Source organism: Sinocyclocheilus anshuiensis, unplaced genomic scaffold (assembly GCF_001515605.1).
Source record: "Sinocyclocheilus anshuiensis isolate Anshui unplaced genomic scaffold, SAMN03320099.WGS_v1.1 scaffold1237, whole genome shotgun sequence".
Classification (NCBI taxonomy): Eukaryota; Metazoa; Chordata; class Actinopteri; order Cypriniformes; family Cyprinidae; genus Sinocyclocheilus; species Sinocyclocheilus anshuiensis.
Genome location: NW_015553581.1, coordinates 1668343 through 1687138, shown reverse-complemented (window position 1 = coordinate 1687138; position 18796 = coordinate 1668343). Strand labels below are relative to the sequence as shown.

General features: G+C 37.8%; 2 protein-coding genes across 2 annotated transcripts in view; one reads left to right on the top strand and one right to left on the bottom strand.

The window, feature by feature from the left end:
* Positions 1–1335: 1335 nt before the first annotated feature.
* On the bottom strand, positions 1336–7635 carry LOC107668394 (desmin-like). The gene is made up of 9 exons (XM_016460256.1): positions 7005–7635; positions 5019–5079; positions 4800–4895; positions 3860–4021; positions 3624–3749; positions 3095–3315; positions 2972–3015; positions 2333–2433; positions 1336–1710 (listed from the first exon to the last, which is right to left on the bottom strand). Exons 1-9 carry the CDS (start codon positions 7559–7561, stop codon positions 1669–1671), a joined length of 1410 nt encoding a protein of 469 aa, XP_016315742.1. The 5' UTR covers positions 7562–7635; the 3' UTR covers positions 1336–1668.
* A 4226-nt stretch (positions 7636–11861) lies between these two features.
* Positions 11862–18796, top strand: part of ptprna (protein tyrosine phosphatase receptor type Na) — a 46320-nt gene continuing 39385 nt past the window's right edge. The window contains exons 1-2 of the mRNA XM_016460237.1: positions 11862–12329; positions 17198–17248. Coding sequence (XP_016315723.1) covers positions 12254–12329; positions 17198–17248 — 127 coding nt within the window. The 5' untranslated portion in view covers positions 11862–12253. The remainder of the gene's footprint in view (positions 12330–17197; positions 17249–18796) is intronic.

Below are 18796 nucleotides of genomic sequence, written 5' to 3'. Positions count from 1 at the left end.
TGTGTGTTTGAAGCAAAGAATTAGCATTTGCCGTCTAGGTCAAATTCCCTTTAAGCGCAGTGAAAGTCCACATACCGATAATTTTGTACTTTTTGTGTGTATGTGTATTTTTTAAATCTGGTGATAAGAAAAGACTACATGCTGGTTCATGTCTGTAGCTTTGGGGTGCTTTGGGCCAAATTATATCAGTTTAATTAGATTAAAATTTAATTTGATTAAAATTGGATTCGTTTTTATCAGTTGTCTCCATAGAAATATATCAAACTAAAAGTAACACTGCAGGAAAGTTCCTTAAAAATCGATCAATTCAAGGATTAAAAAAAGGTTTTGATTTCTCCAGCTTGCAGCAGCATTACCCTCTTTTCATTTTTATTTTCAAACCTATGTATATGTTCTGACACAGAAACAGACATGCAAGCCTGAAACACAACATAGCCCTGGAGGCTTTCTAAAGGTCAGAGTTAACGCTAATAAAAGAGTCTCATTAAAGTTATGATGATGCGTTCATAACCTGTCAGTATAAAGTGAGGTAACTGTAAGGTGACAGAGTGAAGGTTATGGTGGTGTGTGAGTCTGCACATATGCGACTGCCTTCGCCTCAGGAACAAAGAGCTGGATGCTGAATTAGGACAGAAGGTGGTATTTTACTGTGAAATCTCTTAGCATCATTTACTCAACCTGTCAGCTGGTTCGCTGTTGTCTTTTATTTGGATCTCTAGCAGGCGCAAAAAGTTTTTTTTGTCAACTTTATACTCTATATGGGTGTTTTTCATAAATGAAAATGGTAATTTTATGCAATTTATTAATTTTATATTTTACATTTACATTTTTTGTTTTCATAATTATTTTATTGTTTCAATGTTGCAGAAAAGGCTGTTTAATATTTAATATACTCTGGATTGGCTAAAGGTCAGTATGCGTTAATCTTTTTCATGGACAACAACTTTAATATATTTTTTATAGCCAATATTTTAAGGAAGTGTTGTTGTCTACACAGCAATTGATTTAAATTGAAAAATAATAATTATTTTACTATATATTATGCATGAGATGAATCCAACATCACAGAAGCCTTAAATTTTATAGGATGAAAATACAGTGGAGTGTATTGTTGTCTTTTTGTAGTAAATTAACTAAATACAATTTTTTTGTTTTTTACTATATAGTAGTATGAAATTAATCCAAAATTACAGAAGCCTTCAATTTTATAGGAGGAAAATACAGTGCATTTTATTGCTGTCTTTTGTAGTAAATTGACTTTTTTTAAATGTTTATTACAACTACAGCATGTATGAGATTAATCCAAATGTACAAAAGCCTTACATTTTATAGGAGGAAAGTACAGTGCAGTTTATTGTTGTCTTTTTATAGCAGTGGAACACAGTTTATCAGAAATGACCCTACCACACATGCACACGTACATTCATATCAACAAAAACTCTTGAGATCAACTGGCCAATTTCAGGACTTTCCAGACAGTATGCATATTATGCCATTTCGCTCGTTCTCCCTCTCGTTCTTCAGCTCACTTTCCGTTTGTCTTTGTGCGTCATCCACACATGTGGTAATGGGTCATGGCAATACTGGGTGCATAAAAAGCCTAAGGCCATTGGTGAAAATGTAAGTTAGGGAAAGGGATTCAGTGAAATTCAATCTGTTTCATAGGCTTTACATGATGTCCTGCTGGTGCTGTGTGGACTCGCTGACGACCTGAAGCGAGAGAAAAAAAGGGGAATGATTAGAGCGACGGTGTCTGAATAGGATACAGATGATTCACATGCACAGATGGCTGCATATACATGTTGGGAAAACACAAAAGTGCTTTAAAGTGAATGGTTGATACTCAGTAATAAGGAACAGAGACAGAGGCATTTCTGTAAGTTAAAACAGCTCATTTCCTGCTGGAAATCAATACTGGGCTAGTGCAAGGACACATTCTTTGATAAATGAAATTCTCCATATGTGCTGTGCAGAAACACTCTGTGTCATATTCAACAGATAATAACAGTGATACACATGAGAATTGGAGGATTCTGTAGTGCAACCCAGTGCTGGTTAATAGGGAACAGGACTTTTTTTTGGGAAAGTGTTTGAAAAACACTGTAAACACAGATGAAACAAATGAGCCATGACTGAACTTACACACTGAGGACTGAGGACTTTCATGCCCTCACTTGTCCTAATCTAGAGTAAAATACAGAATTATTTTTATAATGATTATGTACACGCATATGTGCATTTATGTGTATAACACGTTTATGAGGTTAGGCAACCTGTGAAATCCATAAATGACAATAATTGTATCAAGCAATTGTTTGTGTGTGTTTGTTACCTCGCCATCCCGGGTCTCAATGGTCTTGATCAGAACTGTTTTCTTAGAGTGGACTTCAGATGCGCGCTGTTGTTGCTGGTGCTGCTGCTCTGGGCTGGTCTCTATGGCAACAGTTCACAACCCGGCATCATTAAACTCACCCTCGCATAGTTAATACATAAATACTGCATTATTGATGTCACCTTTAGTTTAGGTATTCAAACACAAAACAGATGGAGAGGTAAGTATTTAAAAACAATGGCTTTGCCCCCCCCCCTTGTGGATGAAGAAAACAGAAGTTTTGGTCAAAGATTTCTAATCATTAAAGGGACAGTTTATCCAAAAATCAAAAAATTCTGTCATCATTTACTCACCCTCATGTTCTTTCAACCTTGTAAGACTTCCTTTCTCCTGAGGAACACTAAAATCTTTTTTTTTTTTTTTTTTTTTTTTTTTTTTTTTTTTTTTTTTTTTTTTTTTTTTTTTTTTTGGAAAACTGGAGTCAATTGGGTCCAAAGGTATTTTGAAATCCCGATGACTTGCATTGTAAGTCACAAAAGAAATAACACCTGTGTCATGTATGTTCAGAATGACAAAATTTTGGGGGGTGAACTGTCCCTTTAAGTAGTGTGAAAGTCGTTTTTCTTGTGAAGAACTCACCTCTGAAACTCAAGGTAGAAAAAGACTGCACAGGAAGGGAGATCCTGAAAAACATGATAAATAATAATATAAAATAAAGCTTTGTTATATCAGTTAAGGGAGCAGTAAGCTTCTATCTCTTACCTGCTCTCCTCTCCTTCCAGAAGCTTCCTGTAGGTGGCGATCTCCACATCAAGTGCCATCTTAACATTCAGCAGGTCCTGGTACTCACGGAGATGGCGAGCCATTTCATCCTTCATTTTTGCGATCTCAGCCTCAAGACTGGCAATGGTGTCCTGATAAGTACCGGCCTCACGGCCATTCCTCTCCTCCATCTCCCTCATTTGCCTCATCAAAGACTCATTCTGCAGACGGAATGACAAAAAGATGGAGAAAGTGAGAGAAAGAAAAGACAAGTAGGGTGAAACTGATGTACAGATGGAAGAGAAAAAGCAGAGTTGAGATGATCTGAGTGGAATATTAATAGAAAACTAGCGCTGCATTGGGCCATTACTGGCTTTTTGCTGAATCACATTTACTAATTGAGCACCTGGGGAAACATATTAAAGACTTCATAACTGGTAATAAGATGGATTCATGTGTGCTGAGCCTCAGCTAATATTTGTTTTGGCTGGGAAATGATAACCCACGCACAGAATCTTTTAGGACTTACGGTGCCCTTGAGAGAGTCAATCTCGCAAGTGTAGGACTGGAGCTGGTGACGGAACTCCATGGTCTCCTGCTTGGCTTGTCTGAGGGCATCATTATTCTTGTTTACTGCCTGGTTCAGATCTGACACCTGAGGGTGGAACAAAATAGCTTAGCTCAAACACCCGTCTACTTTCAGTCTAGATATACATAGATATCAATATAGCCTTTGTGTGTCTATCCAAAATCTCTGATACAGACCTTAGACTTGTACCATTCCTCAGCCTCTGAGATATTCTTGGCAGCGATACCCTCGTACTGCATGCGGATGTCCCTGAGGGCAGCAGTCAGGTCTGGTTTGGACATGTCCATTTGGATCTGCACCTGACTCTCCTGCATCTGGGTTTGCAGCTCACGGATCTCCTAAAGGAAAAGGTAAAACACAGGGACATGGCTTCAGAGCGCGCTTATGTATTGTCATTTTACTTGACAAGTTGAGGCTTGATTGGTGTATGAAGCCAGTAAGTGTCATTCTGAGAGTGAAGTGGGAATCGAATGTGACTTTGTTCTATGGAATCCAGCATGTTGAAGTGTATAAAATATATACTCTTAAAAATAAAGGTTCTTCATTAGCATTGATGGTTCCATGAAGAGCCTTTAACATCCACGGAAACTTTCCATCGCACAGAAGGTTCTTTATAGTGGAAAAACGTTCTTTAGATTATTAAAATGGTTTTTCTATGGCATCGCTGTGAAACCCCCCTTTGGAAGCTTTATTTTTAAGAGTGTAGCTGTAATTACTTTTTTATTTCTGATGTTGTAATTGTCCTTGTAAGGCCTTTTTCTTTTTCCACCGCCCTTCTCACAGCTGCGTCTCAGAGAATCGGTCTCTGTTTAATTATAGGGATGCATCTGTTCCACCTGTTTCATAGCTTTACACTGCCCCCTCACTGTCAGTGCACAGCTGACATGCACACAGGCACACATGTTATCATTTTATCCTTACATGTCAAATTAAAAAGCAGAGAGAGCATTTAGAGAACTTGACTTCAGAGCCTCGTGAGTAAAAGGTCAGTGTATGTGTTGTATGCTGGGTATGAGAGTGGGGGAGGTTGCAGACAGAGACAGTGAAAGAGATGAACAGTTAGTCACGTATAGTTTTGGGAAATGTTGAGGAATGTAACTTTAGATGTATACAAACCTCCTCATGGATTTTCTTGAGGAATGCAATCTCTTCATGAAGGCCTTCAATACGTCTTTCCAGGTCCAGCCTGGCCAGAGTGGCAGCATCTACATCCTACATAAAGCACAAGAACAACAGGAAGCTTAGATTTGGGTCTTGTCAATAACGCTTTATGTTTGATTGACAACAAAATTGACAACATTTTGCTAAAAACTAAAGGTGACGTAAAGAACATACAGCTCTAAAAGCAGAGAGGTTGTTCTCAGCTTCCTCTTTCTGGTGGATCTCCTCTTGTAGTCTATGGAAGAAAGAGATATTAGAGTCTTCACAGAATGTCTCTAACTAGTCTGTTAAGTCTTTACAGTTTAAGCAAGATGGTCTTTAATGTATATTGTAGTTTGTTATACAAGAATTCCTACATGGCCAGAAATAGAAGTGTCCTGAGTGTCCTCTGTCTTTGAGATATGCTGAGAGAGACTTGTGAAGTTGTCATTCCTTCATGCACAGAGATCAAGATGGAACATTATATTCTCACATACTGCTTGGAGTCACACAAGGCTTAGGTTGAATGTAAATGTCCCTGAGTCTTTTGAAAGAGGCATGCTGTTAATGTGGCACGTATCTGGTTTCATGAATGCAATTGTTGGCAGTCAGATGGCATCTGATATTTTCATCAGAGAGATGAAAGGAGTTGTGCCATAAATCATACCATACAGATTTTTTAGGCCCTATGTGCTCTAAAAAGAAATGGACAGCTAAAATACTGATAATAAAGTCTTTTTAGTTTTTTTTTTTTCATACAATGCTGGGTTGCAATAACTTATAGCTATAGCTGCCTATGTGCTCTAAAAAGAAATGGACAGCTAAAATACTGATAATAAAGTCTTTTTAGTTTTTTTTTTTCATACAATGCTGGGTTGCAATAACTTATAGCTATAGCTACATGTCATATAATGACTTCTATATAATCTCTATATTTCATTTCAAAGCAGCCCACCATCAGGTTCACTTTGAACAATGTCTGTGAATAGCAATTACTGTTGGACGGCTTTAAACAGTTATCATTAATTAGTGCTGATAACATGGAGTGGTTACTGTGGGTCCCTTGAGTGCAATGCACTCAGACAAACACACACACACACACACTATGAGGGAGATAAGGGTTATTTTTAGGGTCACGCATTCTCTGCAGTGATGGGGGGTATACTTAAGAGGCTAATAATAGCAGGTTAATCTGGGCAGTGTGTAATGTGACTCTGGGTCATTTTGCAAATAGGAATATCACTCTTATACTCTTTCCAACATCATACACAGAAATGAGTTACACCAGTGGTTGCTGTTTGCGGTTACCGTATCTGACATAAGCATTCTTGCATTCCTGTTGTCTTTACATCTGAGGTGGTCCTGACCTCTGTCTTTCCTGTGTGGTCTCCATTTCATGTCTAGTGCTTGTGTTTTAGAAATCTGACCATGATGTCATTGTTGGAGAACCTGAATGCATACCAATCATATTGTTCTAGAACGTTTTGGGGAGAAGTTTAACAGTTAGGAATATTAGGTAGATGTCTAATAATACTGTATCCTTTTCCAAGTTCCCAATTCAATGACGTACATGAGTCACATGCTCCATCATGACTTCCAGTACACTGTGCCTTCTTCCTGGACCCACATACACACTTAAAAATAAAGGTATTAAAAGGGGATTTTTTTGCAGCGATGCCAAAGAACCATTTTTGGTTCCCAAAGAACCTTTCAGAGAACAGTTCTTACTAGAATATTTTTACTTAGTGTGAATAACATAATCTAAAGAATGTTTTTTTGTGGAATGGAAAGGTTCCATGGATGTTAAAGGTTCTTCATGGAACCATATATGCCAATAAAGAGCCTCTATTTTTAAGAGTATACTATATAATAAAAGTCACTATGCCTCCAAAAAGTAAGCAGTTATGTACTCTGGGAGAAATAAATCAAATCACTTCAACACAACACCGGTATTGTAAGAGATACTGTCTGGATATTGAAGATCAGAGCTAGTGTTTTGTCAACAACTATGGCAATATCCTGTTATTTCGAACTTCAGTGAAGATGAGCACAAAGCTGTCAATCTACATTTAGTAGAAAATTAACCTGAATGAATCGAAAATTAGCCGTAAATTAACCTGAATGAATCAAAAGGTCAAAAAGCTAAAATGCATAGCCCTAAATATTTCTTGAAGGTCTCACCTCTGTTTTAGTTTCTGCAGGTCATCGACCAGGTTGTCCCTCTCTATCTCAATGCGGGACCTCTGACTGGTCAGTGTATCCACCTGTCTGCGCAGCTCTCTCATCTCCTCCTCGTACATCTCTGCGATGCGCGTGGGCTCGCGGCCCCGCAGACGTTCAATCTCCACGGACAATGCTTGGTTCTGCTGCTCTAGGAAGCGCACCTTCTCGATGTAGCTGGCGAAACGGTCGTTGAGATGTTGCAGCTCTGCCTTCTCATTAGTGCGTGTATTGAGGAAATCCTGGTTCATGGCGTCGGCCAGATTGAAGTCCAGCTTCTCTCCAAGGCCGGCATAGGAACGGACCATTGTTCCACCACCAAATGAAGAGCTGGATGCACGGTGGCTGGAAAAAATGGGAGAAGAGGCGGTCTTGGTCATCTCATAAACTTTGGAGGACACACGAGAGGATCCAGAGGAACCTGCACGGCCAGAGAATATGGAGGAGCCCAGGCCGGAGCCGAAGGTACGGCGGTAAGAGGAAGCCGTCTCGGCTGAAGCTGAATATGCCCTGCTCATGACTGGTTTTGTACGGTGTGCAAATGCCGGTTCGCTCAAGGCTGTGTGGTAGAATGAGGGTCAAGCAGCAAAGCTGGACTATATATAGTGTAGCTAGCACCCCATCTGCCCCCACCCACATTTTTCTGTCACTGTTATCACCCCACACGGTCGCCACTTCTCTCTCTCTTTTCTAAACCTTGCTTCCTCAGCTGTCATGTCAGAGGTCTGGTTTCCAGCAGCTGGGTGGAGCAAATGGATGGGGCATGAGGTGGCACAGGTCACATAGAATGTGCTGTCATTTCTTTTGTACAAGAGGATGCTTACCAGGAAGAGCTCTTTTACCAGAATAAAAATAATATTGCATTGATAATTCTACATGGGGTTTTGGCTTATTTAACATCCACGGAATATGAAAGGGTCGCCATTTTTATGACGAAGTTATAGTTTTCTTCTCAACCGTAATTCTAAACTTTGGCTTTCACCTTTGCACAAATAACTAAAGGATACTTCCCTTTTAAGCCACTGTCTTCTAGTTGAAATATTATTTGAATCTGAAATTAGATTTAACCCTCATGGTGTATTCCGGTCATTTTGACCTGGAGAGGATTTTATTTTTCCCAACAGAAGTTAATGTTATTGCATTTAACTAAATCTTATTGACTTTTCTCACACAGGGAATATAACAAGTAAAAATTGATAGTTTTTGTACTTGGTTGGGATTTTTTCCCCCACCTTGTTATACTTGTGGTGTTCCATGTCAAAAATAACTGACCTACAAAACATTGCTTATAAATTTCTTATGTTATATCATTATCAAATATTGGATTTAATCTTTTTATCAACTTTCTTTCAATTAGCATTGGTTTTGTAATTGTTTTTGGACCTGATTGATCAAAGGCCGTGTCATATATCGATCTGAGCTTATGCATCTAATGCTGTTTTCACTCAAAATGGTTCTGTGGTATCTAGAATAAAGGTATGATTTTTTTTTCTTTTGTTGAACAGAAAATACAATGTTTTGAAAAATAGCTCTGTGTTTTTTGTTTTGTCCATACAGTGAAGGTCAATGGGACCCAGTGTTACTGTACGTTTTTTTTTTTTAACGGACTCTTCAGAAAATCAAGAAAGAAAATAATACAGGTTTGGGTTGACATGAGGGTGAGTAAATGATAATAGAAGTTTCATTTTTGGGTGAACTATCCCCTATTTAGGTTTTGCTTTGTTAAACACAGAAATTACAACCTCATCCTAAATAATTAATCCTGTGACATTTTGAGTTCAAGCAAGAAAAGAAAATAATATGAGTGTTTTGATTAAATATGCACTTCTTGCTTTTACTTTAATAATATTAAAGATAATGCTAAATGATGCTCAGATTAGTATGAGTTTAATTATAGAGCTCTTGCATATATATTTTAATGTATTTCCCTGAATTGTCAGTTCATCTAATGTATTTGCCTTTAAATGCCTTCAGCTATATAAAATAGTATGCAGTCATGAGAGAGGAGGGCTTAATATTTTAGATATACCACATCATCCTTTCAATGATGGGATGTTCTTAATTTGTTTTTCTTGTGTCATAAACTCCTACATTACACCTGGGAAGTAATGTAACTGTGTATTTGTGTCATCAAATATACCAAATACAATCTCTGTCACTCCAGCCCCCGAAGTTCTGCCTGTTCCCCAGGCTAACCATAGTGTCTGAGAAGCCCATGTTACTCCACAGCTGCTGTCATAGTTATTAATAGACTTCCAGTCTGAACCCCATCACCAGGCTGCTTCCTAAGGGCCTCTTGGAAAAAAGAGTGGACATGATGGGGCAGAGACTCAACAATCTCAAAACACTTTATTTAGACTTGTTGATACAGAATACAAATGTGTATATATTAATGCAAAATTAGTTAAATCTTTTTTTGGGGATTGGGGACGGGCTGGCATTTATATTTCTAGGTTGACAGGTTGTGGTGAAATGAAAAAATGAAATGCACAAAATAATTGTATGAGGAAAAAAAGTATGAAACTTAAAAATGATTTGGTTTCGATAAATTGTATGTTATTATACTAACATTGACTGACACAGATAGTTCAATTACTTTGAAGACCTTTTAGTCCTGTGTATTGTTTGTGTGTGTATATATTTCTAATGGAAAGGGTAGTCATTCAAAGGTTAGATGTTCTGATCAAAAACAGCAACATTACCATTTAAGATCTTAATTTAATCTGACAAATGTGTTTCATCATCACAGTGTTTCATCATTAATCCTAATCAAATTTATTTTCAGCACATCATGAGAGCAGCCTCTGAAAATTCCTGGATTACAGAGCAATTCTGGGACAGGCATGTGTCAGGTGGGAAGATGATAGTTTAAAAATGAATTCTGACAAGGTCAAAACACATGGAGTTTATGTTGCCAGGTAACCACAACAGAAATCCAGCAGTGCTTCAATAACAGCTGTCAAATCTATTTATTCAAATAAAGGTGCATGCCATGATGTCTATCGGTTAAATAACTTGCATAGTTTTTTAATTCCTTAAATTGAAATAAATATATAAAATGAGACAATAAACAGAACTAAGTTTAAATGTAGGTTTTTTTTTAAATTCCTTGTTTATATTTTAGATGACAGTGCCATAAAAAATACATTACTTATAGTATCTAAAGAAAATTGCTTTGTTAATTGCTTTGTTTTTATTAAGTCACTGAATAAGAAATGTAACTAAAACATAATGTCTGCTAATGTGTCTAAATGCCAGGACATGTGAAACCACAAATGGGTAGGGGTTATGGGAAGTGGTGGGAGTTGCCCAGTAGGTCGCCTTTCAAAAACTCCCTCTGGCTGCCTTAGCAACCTACCAAACAGGCATACACAGATTCCACCAAGGTGAAATGTCATGCAGTGGGGGTAAAGGGGAACATGGCGAGATTTTGGGACAGAGATTGAAAGATTTTAAGTATGCTAGGGCCTCTCTATAAAACATTTGAAAAATATATAGATGGAGGCCACATTTCATTAGACCTTCACATTTACAGTCATAGCAAAACTAAGAGGAAAAACAAAGATCAAGAGAATGTTCAAAATATTTTGGATAGTTTGGAAAAAAATACTTTATTTAACATTTTGTTGTGGAGCTAAATAATAATGTAACAGTCTAATTAATGGCAAAGCCATGCTCATAAAATAATGTAACTAAAACATAATGTCTGCTAATGTGTCTAAATGCCAGGACATGTGAAACCACAAATGGGTAGGGGTTATGGGAAGTGGTGGGAGTTGCCCAGTAGGTCGCCTTTCAAAAACTCCCTCTGGCTGCCTTAGCAACCTACCAAACAGGCATACACAGATTCCACCAAGGTGAAATGCCATGCAGTGGGGGTAAAGGGGAACATGGCGAGATTTTGGGACAGAGATTGAAAGATTTTAAGTATGCTAGGGCCTCTCTATAAAACATTTGAAAAATATATAGATGGAGGCCACATTTCATTAGACCTTCACATTTACAGTCATAGCAAAACTAAGAGGAAAAACAAAGATCAAGAGAATGATTGTTCAAAATATTTTGGATAGTTTGGAAAAAATACTTTATTTAACATTTTGTTGTGGAGCTAAATATTGTGCATCATATGGTCACTATTTTAAACGTATTGTAACAGTCTAATTAATGGCAAAGCCATGCTCATAAAATAGAATACCAGAATGTATAAGAATAATACTGCACTGACAATATGCGGACAGTTGGTGGCACCACAGCTCAGCTTAATCGGGTGCACCTCCTTGTAAAAAATGACGTGTTTTGTTGCTACTGTCTCAATTGGTGGTAGATTATGGTGACGTATAAATGATGATGACTGAGTATGACATTGGTTTTCTTTTGACAGTGGTTTCCTATGGCACACATAGGGGAATATACAATAAATGTTCATTTGTCATATGTTTGACAGCTATAAGCCTAATATAGGACTTTGTATATCCTTTTTAAACAACAGAAACTTTGCAATTTAATACAAATACCCCAAGTGTGATATTATATTTAAAATGGCCACTCATCCCACTGGCACTACTACTGCACAAAATTATTGCCATCATGTTAAACATTCCATATTCGTTTCTGTATGATTCCAAATAAAGGTGTGAGTAACAATTAGCATGTGTCATTGGACATGGATTTACCTCATATTCATCTGATATCAATTCTTTCCTCAGTGATATGTGGTGTAATTTTCCTTTTCACCTCAGTCTCTTCGTGGGAGGAGGGAAACAATAACCAACAGAAGGATTTCATCATCTTCTGCAGGCAATGCTAACTAACACAGCCACACACCCTGCCTACTCTTTCATTTCATAGGTAAACCAGGAGCCAGATGTATAGGCTCTAGCCCCCTTTCCTTCATTTTGCATGTAAGACTCTTCACAAACCTCCTGGTTTCCCTATGACGTAACTGCGGGTCCCCACCACACCGATGAAGGAAGGTCGTGATTCCCGCTCCAGATCCGCACCAGAAATTCAGTGCATTCGTTAATGTCTCTGTGTTTATTACTGCCTAAAACGAAAGCCTACAGTTAAGTTGTCTTACCTGACGCGTCCATCATTTGTGCTACGAGCGTTTAGCACAAGCCTGCGGCATCGACAGACAAAATGTGGATTTAAATTCTTGACGGAGGGCGATAAAACAACGCGTGCTGACTTCAATCCCGTGGATAGTTAATATGATGCATCCACGAGTATGGAGAGCCCTGTTTTTGATGTCCGTATTCTGCCAGCTTGGGTTGGCAGGCAAATACGGTAGGTGTGAATGTCGCTAGATAAGAAAATGTCATGAAAATCGATTGAAAGAATGGCAGTTTCATTGTGCACAGACGTGCATTGGTGTGGTTGTTTAGGCCTGTAAATGTGGCCACATTTATTTACATACAGTACAACAAATGCTTCTACTCGTGGGCAATGTAGTGTATTATGTGTCATATGGGATAACGTTTAAGATGGTTTCATATAGATACGTGCCATTATTTTAAAATCCCTTGTTGAGAAGATTTGCATATTGTGTTTGGTTCTTATTGCCATTGTGAACACTTCTCCCCCTAAACATGCATCAAAAGTGTTATAGACGTAAATTGAAGTGTTTTTAGCTTTATCATGCAACTGGTGGGAAAGGACAGTATGGAGACAAGGAGTCGTTCAGTGAAGAGTACCATTTCAGCACCATGGAGAGGGTCAATTTTCATATTTGATTATTTTGAAAGCATCTATCCACTTTATGTTTTATTGAAGGCTATGCATATATCATCCAATATATGTCGTCCTCCTCTATGCAAGCATTATCTGGTTAACAGAAATACTCTCTACTCTCCTTCCCTGCTCTGACCAATAGAAATAACTCTTCTCTGTATCCTTAGCGACACGTCGGCGACATTGGATGAGTGACCCATTTGCAAATATTTCTGTAATATATACTCTAATCTACTACGTTTTATACATTTTCTACTTGATCAACAGTCTCTCGATTGCACTCTCGCAGTTTGTTTAATGGACGATTGCTTTCGTGAGGTTGTTGGGATTTAATATTTTCGTGCGTTTTTCATGCAGTTGTGTTTACTATTGACATTTGTGACCCTGGAGCACAAAACCAGTCTTAAGTCGCTGGGGTATATTTGTAGCAATAGCCAAAAAAACATTGTATGGGTCAAAATTATAGATCTTTCTTTTATGCCAAAAATCATTAGGATATTAAGAAAGATCATGTTCCATGAAGATATTCTGTAAATTTCCTACTGTAAATATATTAAAACTTCATTTTTGATTAGCAATATGCATTGCTAATAACTTAATTTGGACAAATTTAAAGGTGATTTTCTCAGTATTTAGATTTTTTTGCACCCTCAGATTCCAGATTTTCAAATAGTTGTATCTCGGCCAAATATTGTCCTTTGCTAACAAACCATACATCAATGGAAAGCTTATATATTCAGCATTCAGATAAAATTATAATAATTTTGGGGAAAAAATGACCCTTATGACTGGTTTTGTGGTCCATGGTCACATTTATGAATGGTATGAATTTTCAGTATCCTTTGCACAGCCTGGTTAAGGCTGCTCTAAACCGACTCAGATGCTGCGTTTAGTTCTGTGTAAATAAAACGCAGCGCCATGAAAGCGTATATATCTAGTTATTTATTTACACTTTGATTATTTAAATGTATAATATTTCTGCAGTCTTGGCAAGCATGAGTTCCGTCTCATTCACCATAACATTTCCTCTCATTTTCGGAGGGCTAATTTTGATGTAGTTATTGACTAGCAGGGTCTTTGTATAAGGTTGTTGCTGCTTTAGCCTGATACGAATTTACACAGACAACTTGTTTGGATTATTTTGTGCAAATATATTGCTTATAGTCTTAACACATTTATATTCGCACCGTGTATGTCCGAGTCTAAACTCTGGCAGTAGTTGGTGTTGTTCATTACGTTGTTTACAAGAATTCAGTGCACTTTTAATCATTAATCCAGCGTGAGTGAAGTCATCAGTGGAAAGTGGAAATGAGATGTTGACATCACATTCTGTTCTATTTCTAAATCAGCAGTGCACAAGTTCCTGGTGGAAAATAGCTGTAAAGAATGAGCAAACTTTACACTTCCCATTTTGATCAAAGTAAACTGGAGTGTTTCAAAAATAACTGTTTGTTAGAACTGTGTTCAGTAACCTTCACTCTTCAATATTATGAAAGCTTGTTTTGCAGTGCAGCAAACGGGTTTTTATTTATTTATTTTAACACATATTAGGACTTTTCACACTTGAAATAGTTAACCATGGATCATTCTAAATCCCGGGGAAACGGAATCACGTTTCACACAGGTTTCTCAACAGGTAAAATGGGCTACTTTTAATAAAAGGTCCAGCATATTAGGAATACTTTTAACTTGAAGTTTAGCATACCTTCTGTGTCTTTGTGTATTTTGTCAAGTCTTTGAATTTTGGCTTGCACTTCTGTAATGGAATCTGAATTTCTTTTTCCACACCGGCTAAACACACTCTGGCTGAGCTACAGTAGCCACGCCCCAAACTCTCGCTATTAGCTGTGCAAATACATAGGTTGACAGGTAGGACAGAAGGAACATTTTTAAAGTCACCATGAAATCAAAATGGAGAATTCTTATTTTATAATGGAATACTGTAGTGTTTATTGTAAATAATTTATCCGTGCTCTTCATCATTATTTTTTAAAAATTCATGTGCCCTCATAATCTTTAATCAATAACGTTAACCTCCCCTCCCCCTCAAAACGACTCATCTTCTCTTCCGGTCACGAGCTATGGCGCAAGGGCGGAGCTAGTGACGTGAGGGGTGAACGCTGGGATAAACGACAGGGGGAAGAGCTGAAGCTGATGCTTCACTTTATAGCACTGACACCAGTCATGAGGGAGTACGTTATCCCTAAACATTGAAAAGATATGAGGATATTACGACAACATTACTCTTAGGACATTGCAAACTAATTTTTTTCATGAGTATGCCGTGCGCGCGCTGTTTAGCCATGTTTTGTGCGTTGATCGTTGTCGTCGTCCTTAATAAATAAAACATTTATTGCTTGGGTGTCGGCTGTGAATCCAGTGGAGAGAAATCCCCCACCACTAACTGCAAACTGGCATTCAGATCTGCCTCCATTTTGTTAGCAACGCCCCAGCTTCCAACTATCCAATCAATTCCCGAAGGATGAAATCAAGTCCCGCCCTCTCATTTCAGATGCCGTTTCACTCGGATATACATCACAGTAGAGAAGAAAAGACAATCGCTACTTCCGTTTCATGCCGACTTTAAAGGTAAGAATGAAACGGTCTCTTTATCTAAATGGTTTTCCGTCACCATTTGACATTTCTCCCCTCAAACGCAGACGGTGGTGTTTTTGTGATCCAAAGCACGCGACTGGTTGTCTGTTGCTAACGAGGGACACTACTAGACGATTTTCAGATCTTAACAGATTATAGTATTATATTATTATAGCTATAATATCATATTATATAATAATATGGTAGCCTATATAATATCATATTATTAGTATATAGCCTAATTTTAGTATAATATAATAAAATATTTTAATATTTGCGGTGTTACTCGCTGCTTTTCCTGAATGGACTTTTCTATGAATGGAACGTCTATATCAAAAATATCAATCATGTTTGATATTTACGATTTAAGTTCGGGGACGCGACTCTCGATCGGGAGCAGTTAAATGACACCAGGATTTTTTGGACAAAAACTCGTTTGCAACAAGCCTCGAATCGGGCGAAGCCCAACCCCCCAAATCGGCCTTAAAATCTTCAAGTGTGTGTCTGTCCAGCCTTTAGCTTTAACACCGCATTGTTACACTGTTACACTGTACAAGTTTAGTTCCGCAATGCGACAATTAACGACGCAATGTGGTGCTAACTGCTTCTGCGCAGGGTTTCGTTACCCCGGGTAAAAAGCGTTGCTAACCCCGCTTCTAAATTGCAAATGTGAAACGTTTCATTAGTAAAGGAAATTTACCCGGGGTTAAATAAGCATTATAAAACAGATAGTTCCGGTCCTTGATTCTGATTGGTTGAGCCGCGTTCGAAGCTGTTGTGAATTACACTACAAACCTTTGTTTACTTCTGTGTTGCTCGGCAACCACTTTATTGGAACCACAGCTGTTTCTGAGGAACTACATTGTTTGGTGGAAGAATACTGTTTTTATTAATATCATTACACTTTATTTGCTCTGTTTTATTCTGTGAAACCTTACTACGTATATGGAATAACTCTTTTTATAAAAGCAACAAGCCCCGTGAAGCCGTGGTTTACAGTGAATTTATAACAGCTAAGGTCGCGTCGTGCCTAACGGCTTCTTGGGGTTTATTGCTTTAGTTTAGAACCACAATAATCTGGGATTAAGCGCACATGTGAAAAGCCCTAATCTGGTTTATAATTTCATTTAGAATTTTTTTTCACCAAAAACCAAAACCCCAATGCTTTTAACTGTCTAAATCAGTTTTTAGGCCACTTTACTTTATTCTCTCCAGCTTTATCAGCCTGAGTCTTTGTTTGTCCTGCTTGGTTCCCCTGACAGCGGTGCTGTTGGCCAGCCTAGAGTTACACACACACACACACACACACACACACACACACACACACACACACACACATACATATATATTCAGGCACACAAACAGACATACACACACCCATATACACGCTTAAGCATAGCCAGGTCATGCTCTGGCAGATATGGTTTCTTTTTATTTGATCAGCTGTGTTCGAGTTTTTCTCCTCATTCTATCTGCCCACACAGCAGTTCTACATCTTAGGGGAAACTAGCTACTGCAGTCATAGGCCATCATGGACGAATGATTCTTATCTTGATTCAATATTGTTTATATGCTTTCGGATTGTGTTTTTAAGCTATAACTCTAGTACCAGAGTCAGAAAGTTGGAAAGCCAGATTTGACGCATTGGTTTATGGTTGAGATGTGTTGGTGAAGGAAAGGTCACTTAGACATCACTTGAAAAAAGTCTATACTATATCTCCATTGATAAAAATACTTTTGAGGTTTTCAGTAGTTGTCAATTTAATGTTAATGTTTTATTCTGTTTTCAACTGCTCCTCTTCTTCTCTCTTTCTGTCTCTTGCATACAGGCTGTTTGTTTGAGAAGAGGCTGTGCTCTAGGGAGCAGTTCTGCTCTGATGGTGAGTATCACAATAGGGAGACAATATCATATGGCGTAGATACAGTACATCTTACGTTCAGAAACAAGGACGTGGTTCTATCTTCTGCGTCCTGTCTCTTTATTTCTTGCTCTTGATGATGTAATTGTGATTTCCGGATCATCATTTGACACCGCAGCTCTGTTACATCCTGCTAGTGCTAAGACGCAACAGGAGACACATGCACACAGCTAAATAATTTACACTGCAGGAACTTTCACTTCACTCATTTCATATTAGTCAGCATTAACGAAGATAGTGTTGGTGTATACTGGAGGCGGATGTTTATGTTCTTTGTGTCAGCATTTTACATAGATCTGGAAAAATCTGGAAATTATTGTATTTTGCATTATTTTCTAAATTAATATTTTTTTCTGTAACACTTTACAATAAGGTTTTATTTGTTAACATTAGTTTACATGAATTAACAATGAAAAATACTTATATTAATCCTAGATAATGTTAATTTCAGCATTCACTAATGCATTATTAAAATGAAAAGCTGGATTTGTTAATATTATTTAATGGACCTGAGCAAACATGAACTACCAATGAACAGTTGTGTTTTATTAACTAACGATAACAAAAATTAATAAATACTGTAACAAATGAACAATTTTGTAACAAAAAATTGTAAAAAAAACAGTGCTACCATATTTTTTTTGTTACAAATGATATTATTAGTTTAACAATTTGAATGGAAAGTAAAAAAATGGATTTAAACAAATTTCAGCTGCACAAACTCCACAAGTTTGTGTAAACTTAATGATGTAAAACCAGTATGATTTGAGAATGAATTGTTTTTGTTTGAATGCAATTACCTGAAAATTCCAAACTGGAATCATTCACATTTCGTCTATTATTTTGTACTCCTCTCAGGGATTTACTGTGTACGTATTTCCACAGCCATGAACCACTAGTATTCTGTCACCTGCTCTTCTCTCTCACCGTCAAGTCCCTCCCACCTCTGCTCCATGTCCCCTTGGTAACGGTGACATCATCAAGCTGATGACATCACTGATGACTCACTACACGGTGCTTACGCACAGACTCACGTCTTTGCCGTGCATCCAAACACACTCATACGCACATACGCGCCCATATATACCCACATGCATACCTGCAAATTAAAAAGAGGTTACACAAATATGAGGAGCTCTTTGAAATGCATTTCAGAGACTCGTGTTCGCAGTGACGATTAGCTGGGTCTTGGGTTGCTGTACATGGTCAAGGCTTCCGTATACCCAGTGTCAAAAAATGATGGAACAGAGGAGTATAAATAAGCTTTTTTTCTTTTTTTTTCTAGTGAAATGCAGTTTGCTTTCAGTCCAGTCTCTTTTGTTCTGACACCTCCACACACACACTTACTGAAAGTCAGGTGTTTGTATTACACTGAATATGTACAGAGACACAGAAAGTGGGAAAAGGGAGTTATTCACCTTTTATATAACATACTCTGGTGGTGCTTGTACTGTTTAATTTCTACATTTTTTCTCGTAATTCTGAGTTTATATCTCACAATTCAGACTT